The 10,545-nt window shown below is 44.1% G+C and overlaps 1 protein-coding gene across 4 annotated transcripts in view; it reads left to right on the forward strand.

The window, feature by feature from the left end:
- The window catches only part of PHF8 (PHD finger protein 8), a 113,262-nt gene extending 102,927 nt beyond the window's left edge, over positions 1-10,335 (forward strand). For all 4 annotated transcript variants that reach the window (XM_070605488.1, XM_070605487.1, XM_070605489.1 and 1 more), the window contains 3 exons: positions 2,629-2,738; positions 6,451-6,787; positions 7,721-10,335. In XM_070605488.1, coding sequence (XP_070461589.1) covers positions 2,629-2,738; positions 6,451-6,787; positions 7,721-7,809 — 536 coding nt within the window. In that variant the 3' untranslated portion in view covers positions 7,810-10,335. The remainder of the gene's footprint in view (positions 1-2,628; positions 2,739-6,450; positions 6,788-7,720) is intronic.
- Positions 10,336-10,545: the final 210 nt, after the last annotated feature.

The raw sequence follows: 10,545 nt of genomic DNA on the forward strand, positions 1-10,545 counted from the left end.
GGTAACCACTAATCTGTTTTCTTTATCCATGTATTTGTTTTCTTCCACATATGAGTGGAATCATGCAGTATTTGTCTTTCTCTGTCTGGCTTATTCCACTTAACATCATACCCTCAAGGTCCAGCCATATTGTCACAAATGGGACGATTTTGTCTTTTTTATTGCTGAGTAGTATTCCATTGTATATATATACTGCATCTTCTTTATCCATTCATCTGTAGAAAGGCACTTGGGTTGCCTCCACGTCTTGGCTATTGTAAATAATGCTACAGTGAACATAGGGGTGCATAAATTGCTTTGGATCATTGATTTCAATTTCTTTGGCAAATTAAATTTGTATTTTTAATTTGAGAAATCTCCATATTGTTTTACATAGTGGCTTGCACCAGTTTGCATTCCCACCAGCAGTGTGCGTTCCCTTTTCTCCACATCCTCTTCAACATTTGTTGTTTTTTGTCTTGTAATTATAGCCATTCTGACCAGTGTAAGGTGATATCTCATATGTATGGTGATGGATAAAGATTAGACTACGGGGGGTGAACACGATGAAGTGTATTCAGAAATTGATAAATAATAATATATACCCAAAATTACACAATGTTATAAATCATTATTATCTCAATAAAATTACTTTAAAAAAAGAGAGAGAGAATAGTACAATGAATTCCCATACACACACCACTGAGAATCAACAGTTATCAAGATTTTGCCATATTTGATTCACCTATGACTTTCGTATTCTTTTCAAAATTGTCTATGCTTTAAAGCAAATTCCACATGTTGTGTCACTCCCTCCATGTGTACTTCAGTATGCATCTCTAAAAAATATAGGCATTTTCTCACATAACCATAATGCTGTTATAACAGAATAAGTAATAATTTGATAATTGCTTGATGTTATGTAATACTAAGTCCGTAATCAAATTTCCTCAATTGTCTAACCAATAAAAAGTATTTTTGCGGTGCATTTGTTTAAATTAGGATCTAAACATAGTCCATATGGCATTTGGCCATCACACCTTTTGAGTCTCTCTTAATCTAGAGGAGTCCCCCTTTTTTGTTTTTTGCTATTGATTTGTTGTAAAAACTGGGATAATTGTCCTGGAGCACATCTCAGCTTCTAGATTTGTTTGTTTCTTCCTTGTGACATTGTCTTTTTTTTTTATTGAGGTCATAATAGTTTATAACATCATGAAATTTCAGTTGTACATTATTATTTGTCAGTCACCATATAAATATGCCCCTTCACCCCTTGTGGCCACCCCCCAACCCGCTTCTCTGGTAACCACTAAACTGTTCTCTTTGTCCATGTGTTAGTTTATCTTCCACATATGAGTGAAATCATATGGTGTTTGTCTTTCTCTGTCTGGCTTATTTCACTTAACATAATACCCTCAAGGTCCATTCATGTTGTTGCAAATGGGAAGAGTTGTGATATTATCTTTTTAGTGAAACCAGGTCAGTTATCTTGTAGAACGTCTGATTGTTTCCTCATGCTGTCATTTAACTTGTTCTTTTGTTTCTGTGTTTCCTAAAAACTGGAAGTAATATGAACCACCTACTTGATTTTACATCTTTGGCAAAACTACTTCCCAGGTGATGCTATGAATTTCCTATTGCATTGCATCAGGAGGTGCATGAAGTCGGCTGTCTCACTGTTAGTGACAATAACGTTGATACTTAGTTAAGGGGGTGATCTTCTGATCTCACCATTGTAAAGTTAATTTTTTCTTCTTGAGACTAGCAAGTAATCTGTGAGGTAATACTTTGGTATGGTGTTAATATCCAATTCTCTGGAATCCGTTGTTTCATTAGGGCTTGCAAATCTGTGATTTTCTAATTCTGTCATTTCTTCTACATTTATTAGCTGGCATTCTTCTGTAAAGAAGAACTTTACCTCATCATCTTGGGCTGTTTGGTTATCCTGAAATACACTTCCTATGTAAAATGTGGGATGAGTAACTATTTTTTTATTTCGAATGGTTAAGGCATTATAAAAGGCTATACAAGAAGACGATCATCTTCAGGAGCTTATAGCCTGATTGGTAGACAGAATAACACACATCAACATTAGGGAATGCGACAAGATGGTATGTATTATGTTTTAAGTGACTTGTACATATCATAAGTTAAGGAGAGGGAGAGGTCAGTGTAAGCCAGAGAGGTCTAGAGGTTTTACATAAAAGGTTGATTTCAGCCTACCTTCGAAGGATGGACAGGTCTTAAAGAGATGGACAAAAGGGAAGAATCCAGGCAGTGTGGATGGTGAGGATGAAGGCACAGGGAGAGAGGATGAGCTGTACATATTCTGGAGGTGTAATAGCGAAGCAGTTCTGTCTGGAGATATTGAGAATATGAGTGTGGAAATAAGGCTGGAGAGGTAGGTAGGCCAAGAGCACAACATGGACAACCTTAAATGTCAGTTCAGAGAGGTTAATTTTTATCTTTTAATCAGTGTGTGTTTTGTATACCTTGGGCATTTGTGAATTAGCTTCTTACCTGACAGCGAAATCTGGCTTTGTGAAAAAGCTAGAAGCGGAAAGACCAATGAGACCACCTTTGAGGGGGCTCAGAGGTAGGGAGTATGGTTGGCATTCAGATAATGTCTTCATCCTGTTTCCTCTGCAGCCCGTGTGACCCCAACTCTACCAAAGCAGGACCGTCCAGTGCGTGAGGGGACCCGAGTAGCTTCCATTGAGACTGGCTTGGCTGCAGCAGCTGCAAAGCTGGCCCAGCAGGTAGGTGCTGACACCCAGGCAATGGCCCTGCTACTGATTCCAGTTTGGCTTAGAGCTCCAAAACTCAGACCTTCAGGCTGATAGAATCTCACTGTTGTTTCAATGGGGAGTGATCTTTATCAATTGCAGTATCCCAGCCCCTTCCTATATCCTTCACATCCCAACTCAGTGTCAAGCTACTTCCACAGGTCACACAGTTGACATGATTTAGGATGAAAGAAAATAGGGGCCCAGAGAAAAGCCCTTGCTGATTTTACTTGCCTTTCTGGGATAATAAAAACCTCTCAGATGGAAGGACCCAGTCTGTCCTTGGGTGAGAGCATTTGCCTTCAGCTGAAGCCTTGAGGAGGTAACTTAGTTTAATACACTCAAGTTCTCGGCCACCCGGCAGTATCAGAGTTTGGTTTTTTGGAGAAGAGGCTTTTTTTATCCTCTATCCCAAATACCATTTCCTTGATCTTCACCCCCACTCTCCAAGAAAACTTCACCCAGTAATTTTTGTCCTAAACGGTCACTTCACTAGAATCACATTGACCTCCTAGCATGTTACAGTTTGCAAAGTTCTTTAATGTGTATAATGTGCTCAGCAACTCTGGGAGCAGTTGGAAGTGAATCTTCTGGTTCTCTCCTTATCAACATCCCCTTAGTTCTTTATGCCACATCCTATAGCTTAGAGCATTTATTGAGTATCTGCTTTATTTTAGGTACTTCCATGTACACTGTCTCATGTAATTTGCCCGATAGCCCTGTTCAATAGGTGATATTTTCATCATTTTACAGGTGAAGAAAATGAGGCTCTCTTTAAGTGACTAGTCCAGGATAATACAGCCAGTAAATGGAGGAGACAAGATTCAAACTCATATCCTCTAATTTCAAATTTCATGTTACTTGCTATTTAAATAAAATGAAATAGTTAAATGTTTATATAATTCAGTAATTGCATCCTATTTAAATAAAATTTAATAGAATGATGTTTTTAATATATGATGTTCCATGGAGCTCTGGAGTTTTGCTTAGAAATGTCTTGGAGGCTATTGTTGGAAGCCAGCAGAGACCAAGCAGGCCAGGTGGCCCTTCTTTGACCAAAACTTCTCTCTGTTACATAGATCCTAGTGCCATGTAAGATGTAATTTGAAAAAAGGGGTTCTACTGCTTTAAATAAAAAGAAAAATTAATTAAAGTTGTGAAAACTATTCTTAGTGCCTTCTAAGGAACTCACTTCTGTTTGGGTTGATCAAGGATGACTTCAAAGAAGAAGTTTTGAAATTGGGGAGGAGTTTTTCAGGCTAAGCTTTTGGAGGGGACAGGGAGACATTGCAGGAGAAGGGAACTCCTTGTATAGTACACAAGGCACTCTTGATTTGGTCTCCGGTCACTTCTCCTCCCTGACCTCCTCCCAGCCCCTAATGCATGCCATTTACACTAGCCATACTATTGCACTATGGTACTTAAAGTTCACTCAGTGTATCAGATTGTCTCATGCCTCTGTGCCTTTGTACAAGCTGTTCTGTCTGCCCATTGGGAATCAGGCCCTCTCTGATGCCTTACCTAACACTCCTTCACACTATCTACCACCAATTTATTTCAGTGGCCTTCTGTGCTTCAGTAGCATTCTCTCATGGTACTTATAAGTGTACTTTTCTGTGTCCCTTATTAAACTGTAAGTGCCTCAAAGGTGGGGATATATCTAATTTAACTTGGTATCTCCGCTATGCTAAGTATGTGTTTAGTCAGTGTTGAGTGTGTGAATGAATAAATGAACGAGCAAATCTTTCTGGAGTGGAGACTTCATGCTGGGGTAAGATAAATAGAGGTTGAAAAATGGATTCTGGAGCCAGCCTACCTGAGTTTGAATCCTCGCTCTACCACTTGAGCAAGTTACTTAATTTCTCTGTGCCTCGGTTTCCTCATAGTCTTTGTCTGAGGATTAGATGAGGTAATGTATGTGAAAGCTCTGAGAATGGCACTTGCCACAGAGTAAGTACTATAGACGTGTTAGCTCTTCATCATTATCATTATGAGTTGGCTAAGTGTAAGTGGTCAGACTGTGGAAGATCATGAATGTCAGGCCAGGGAGTTTGAACTTGGGTTGGGACCTGCTAACAGCTTTTTGAGCAAGGGAGTTGGCAGGGTGAAAGTGGCCCTGTCATAAGACAGTCTTCTGTGGAGGAATCTGGATGAATTATATGAGAAGGAGATTGGCAACAAAGGTAGAAAAATTTAGGCTGTATGATCTAGGTGTGAAGAGATAATTTCTGGATTTGGATGAGAAAAATAGGAACAGAAATGAAGTTTCTGGTATGGGTGGAATAGCAGTGTGGCTGAGAAAAGAGATTCTGAAGCCAGATGGCTTGTCTGAATCCCAGCTTGGTCACTCATTGGTCCTATAACCTTCAGAAAATGACTTAACCACTCTGTGCCACAGTTTCTTCTCCTAAAAATGGGATTATAATCTTACATTTCATACTTCTTATGAGTATTAAATGAGTTAAATTATAGAACAGTGCCTGTCATGTATTACTAATATTATTATTCTTGTCCCTCAGAAATTCCTATGGTAGCCACAGCCTGTCAGATCTTCCAAAGGCAGGAGTAGGCCCTGCCTATTCCTTTCGTTGCCAAGAGAAGGCAATGAAATGTAATCACTGAGTTGGTCTGTGTGGCTGTGTAGTATTTCAGAAGGTGAAGTCGTTCACATGCTCTCAGCACCACCTTTCCAGGTTCTCAGGGCTCCAGGTGCCCGCTATACAGGTACCCACTACACAGTGGATAGTAGATTCATAGAGCAATGGATGGATGAAATCCAAGATACTGAGAGAAGTGACACACTCCTTATTCATTCCTCCCATCCAAAATCGAGGTTTTAAGACCTGGTGACCTGGAGGATTGTCAAGTCCTCTATTAAAAGAAAAAGATCAGCAAAAGGAAGAGTAACCATTGTAAGAGATGAAGACAGAATAATAGTTTACTACTTGCTGAGTACCTACTATATGCTATGTGTTTTTAAATCTTTATTTAATCTTTCCAACAACTCTGAAAAACAGATATTATTTTGCCCATTTTACAGATGAAGCAATTGAGATTCAGAAAAGTTAGTAACTTGACTGAGGTTATCCAGCTTAGCGAACACAAGCCTAGATTTGAACTCAAGTTTATTCCAAAGCTACTACTCTTTCACTCTCAGATGTCCCATTTTGAGAAGTGTGCCAGGTGGGTGTTCAGATAAATCTGGTTGAATCCTGGACCCAACAACTCTTCAGCTGTGAGGCTTTGGGCTCAAGTTAGTTAATATCCCTGCATGTCAGTTTTCTTCTCTGTAAACTGGGGGATTTTCCTTCTCAGGCTACTCTGAAGATTAAATGAGATAAAGTATATAAAATGCCTCTGCTGCTGGCATAAATTTAGCTATTGTTAGAAGTGTCCATAGTCCACCTCATAAGTGGCATTGCTGAGACCAAACCCCAAGTCTCTGAACTCACTTACCCTTCTCTTGCCACTGTACTGATTAGTAGCAGTGATGACTTAAGGATGGATGGTACCAAAGAGATGACTTCAGGTATTGAAAGGCCTGTATTATGTGTACATACATCCAGGCTAGACTTGGGGTGGAGGCGGGTTGCAGAAACACATTGCTCATTGTCTAGTTTCCTTTCTGGGAAATTCTCTTTTCTCTACTCCTGAATTCTCCCCTCCCACTTGGCTTGTGTTTCAGGAGCTGCAGAAGGCCCAAAAGAAGAAATATATCAAGAAGAAGACTTTGTTGAAGGAGGTAGAACAGCCGCGCCCTCAAGAGTCCAATCTCAGCATGGCAGCACCAGCCCCAACTCTGGCCACTATACCCCAGCTTCTTACCTCCTCCTCACCCCTGCCTCCTCCTGAGCCCAAACAAGAGGCCATCTCAGGAAGTCTTGCTGACCATGAGTATACTGCCCGTCCCAATGCCTTTGGCATGGCCCAGGCAAACCGCAGCACCACACCCATGGCTCCCGGTGTCTTCTTGACCCAGCGGCGCCCTTCAGTTGGCTCCCAGAGCAATCAAGCAGGACAAGGTACAATTGCCATATGATTGTAGAACTGAGAATGATCTTAGAGCATCAGGCTCTAAACCTGAAGCACCTTGGTAGATAAATACACCTGAGAGTGATACTGATAGCCAACCTAAGTTGCTTGGACTTAATCTCATAGGCCGTGAAGAGACATTAACTGTTGTTAAGTAGAGACAAACTCAGATGTGGGTTTGGAAAGATCCTTCTGGTGGCCAGAATGGAGGGTGGGCTGAAGGTGGGAAGTCTAGGGAGGAGTTGCATACACAGGTCCCGGCTACAGTGAGGAGAGGCTCGGGCTCTAGCAGAGAGAGTGGAGAGGGAGGGATAAATTTATCAAATGTGGAGAGCTCATGGAACAAGGAGGTGATCTGATGTGGGGTGAGAGGAAGAGGCAAGATGGGAGGACTCAAGCCCTTCTTTTCCTCACTTTGGCCTCAAAGCCTGGTCCCTAGAGTACACAGCTCAAGGGTGGTAAGGTTGGTGTGGCACTAGTGTCATGAGGATGGGGATTTCTGATGGAACAAGGCCCTGAGGATGACAACTTCAGGGACACTGAGTTGTAATCACTAACCAGGTACTTGTCAAGGCCTAGTGGTCAGGATAAGAGGACAGGCAGGCACAATCACCTCCCTGCAGAATTTAGGAAAGAAAATGATTGGGACCACAGAAGTCAGTGTGAAAGAGAAACCAGAAGGATTAACCAGGGAGTTTGTAGCTGCTGCAGGAGGTCATAGAAGGAAGAGCCAAGGCATGTGGTGTTGGACGGAAGTACTTAAGGAGGGCTTCTTGCCCAAGATGTGCCTGTAGCCAGGTGTAAGGAGGGGGAGACTCTGTGGGCAGAGGAACAGAGGAGAGGGTGGCCCAAGGACAGTGGGTGCTAGAATTGTTGCGGGAGCCCTTGCCATAACTTTTGCTTACCTCTCGCTTTCCCCACAGGAAAGCGTCCTAAAAAGGGCCTGGCCACAGCAAAGCAGAGACTCGGCCGTATCCTGAAAATTCACAGAAATGGCAAACTACTTCTGTGAGCTCCCTTGTGTCCTGTCCTTTATTCTTCACCCCCACTGCCTTCTCCGTTGTCAACTCTCGGGGCACTCCTGGATCCTATCTGCCCCGGACAAGGTGCTGAGGCGCATTGTCCTGCTTTCTTGGAACTGACCAAAGGCACGGACTCCCCCACGGGCCCCATCACAAACTCCCACAACTCCCTCCCCCACTTCCACTAGAGCATCCTGCCTTCCTTCTCCATACCTCTGAGTAGCAGGTAAATTGGAAAGGTTTCTGGCTGACTAGAACCCTCTTTTCTGCTGCTTCAACCCATTTCTCTTTCACCGGCCTTGTCGGCCCTTTACTCTCATACCCACCTAGAGCTGGAAAGGCAGGATGAGGAGAGAGGTGAAAAGAACCTGGGCGCCTTGGTATTTCTCTGGTCATGAAGTGGGAGGCCCAGGGCTTTGTGTAACTCCAGTCCTGTCTGCAGAAGCCTGCCCACTTCTGCCAATTCTTCCTTCCCCATCCTCCCCCGAGCCCAGTGGATGTGTCCCACTCCAGACTCGTTTATGGGAGAAGGGTCTGGCCTTTGCCCCGTCTTGCCAAATGCTTCATGGAAATAAAGATGAGGGCCCAGAGTCTCCTTACTGCCCCACTGTGGGCCATTTCCAGAGTTGGCCTAGAAAGGCCATGGGCTGACTTCACTCATCCTTGGGAAGAAGAGAGATTCCTGTCACTTCTCAAGGTGGGGAGAGGACCGACGCCCAAGCCTTTGACTATGACTTTGTAGCCCATTGGCGGAACCTACTTTTGGGTGGCTACAGATGAAGCCCCCTGTCCCAGGGTGAGCTCCAGGGATTTGCCTGGATTTTGAGATCCTGCAGAACATTATCTACGTGGCTATGGCTGGGCCCCAGCAGGTGAAAAACCATCTCCCAGAAGCCTGAAAGCACCTGCTGCTGAAGGAGATAACCCTGGCCCTACGGCCTGCTTCCTTCACCTGTACCACAGAGCACAGCCTGGACCTTCCGGAGAGGATGTGGCAGGACAGCTCACCCCTGGGTTCTCCATCGAGAGCCTCCCTGCTTCTTTCCCGACCTAAGGTCTTGGCCTGAAGAAGACCTCAGAACTCACATCTTCACTCCTGGGCCTTTGCACTCTCAGACATCAGGCCAGCGTTCAAGCAGAGTGCACATGGGCCACTCAGGAGCCTGAGCCTAGGAGAGGAAACCCCCATCTGTAAAGGAGCAGGTCATCTGATCCTCCTCTCCCTGTCTTCCCTTTGTGGATGTCTCTATTATCCAGACAGTGCCCACCCGCCCCCTCCCCCTTTCCTAGCTCCGTCCCTGTCTTGCCTCCCTAGTGACCTGAACTGGATGGCGAATGACCCCTTCCTTCCATTTTGGCACTGCCAAAGTGAAGTGGATCCTTGCCCTCTACCCCCGCCCCACCCCAACCTCACCCCAGTTCTCCCAGTGCTTCTGGGGAATTTAACAGCTACCATGCAGGCCACAGGGAATGTGTGAGGCGTCCCTTGTTGTCTTTTTGTCTCCAGATTGTCTTTTTTTTCTTCACAGTCCCACATCTACTCTCCTTCTTTGGAATCAGGGGTCCCTTAGCCCCATTTGCTTTTTCTATCTGGGGGATTCCAGGGGCCAAGCAGTTCTCCATCTAGTCACACCAAAGGCAAAAAGCCTGGCTACCTCCCCCTAGCACGTGAGGTCCCCACTCCCCTCTCCTCGATTTCCTCCCAGCTTTGCTTTTCTTGGGGATTTCAACGGAGCAGAGGGTAGTGAGGGGAGAGATTGGGGGCAGCCTGTGTCCCTGTGTTGGCAACTGCCTGACTAGGCTCTGGCTGCTGTAACCAAGACCAGGACCCCAGCCCTTCTGCCCATTAATGTCCCCCCTTGATCTTTCAAAGGCAGCTAATTGCTAGCAAATCTCCCTGGTTCCGGGCCTCTTTCCCCTCTGTTTCTTTGATAGAAGTTTCTGTGGAGCTGAAACCCAACCTCCGTTTGACTGGGTTTGCGTTTAGTTTAGTTGGGCTCTCAGAGCCCCCTAATTGTTGTTTTGTGTTTCAAATGAAAAGCAAGTTTACCCTCAGAGTTATGCTTTTCCAAAGAGGCTAGTGTGCTTTTTTTCTTTTTTTAATGTTTCAGGTTCTAAGTGAAGTGAGTTGGGGAGGGGTTGGGAGTGGTAGTAACCAAGGTTTAGAACATGCTGAGAGAGTTACCTCTGGTCTCCAATCCCCAGTACAGAGCTGGGAGTTGGATAGGGGGCAGGGAGAGAGGATTTCTATTCACCTTTAATATATTTTTACAAAAAAGCAAACAATTTAAAAACAAGCCCACCGCTTCTGTACATGTCTAAATATATTTTTAGAAGTGGGTAGGATTACGAATTTCTGATGCAGGGCCTTTTTATAAACAGGTTAGAATAGCATCATACAGACTTCTCTGTTGTTTTTTTCTTGTTTGTTTCTTATGTTGTGTTACTAATGTAATTTATATTTTTTTTTTAGATCCTCCCTTTCCTATAGAGATAAAAGTGATTTATCTTGGCAATTGCTTTGCTTGGAATTCTTTTTTTGGTGATGGGGGTGGAGGTGGGGGTGGGATGATGGGGTGGTGGGGTCCAGGAGTGCTGCCTTCTCTTTACATTCTCTCTCTCTCCCTCCCTCCCATCAACTCAGTCCTTCCCTGGTGCCCAGCCACACCTGAGGTGTGGAGGGGACAGGATCCCTGCCCTCGTGAGAGACACAGTTCACACACCAG

This window comes from Equus przewalskii, chromosome X (genome assembly GCF_037783145.1).
Source record: "Equus przewalskii isolate Varuska chromosome X, EquPr2, whole genome shotgun sequence".
Lineage (NCBI taxonomy): Eukaryota > Metazoa > Chordata > Mammalia > Perissodactyla > Equidae > Equus > Equus przewalskii.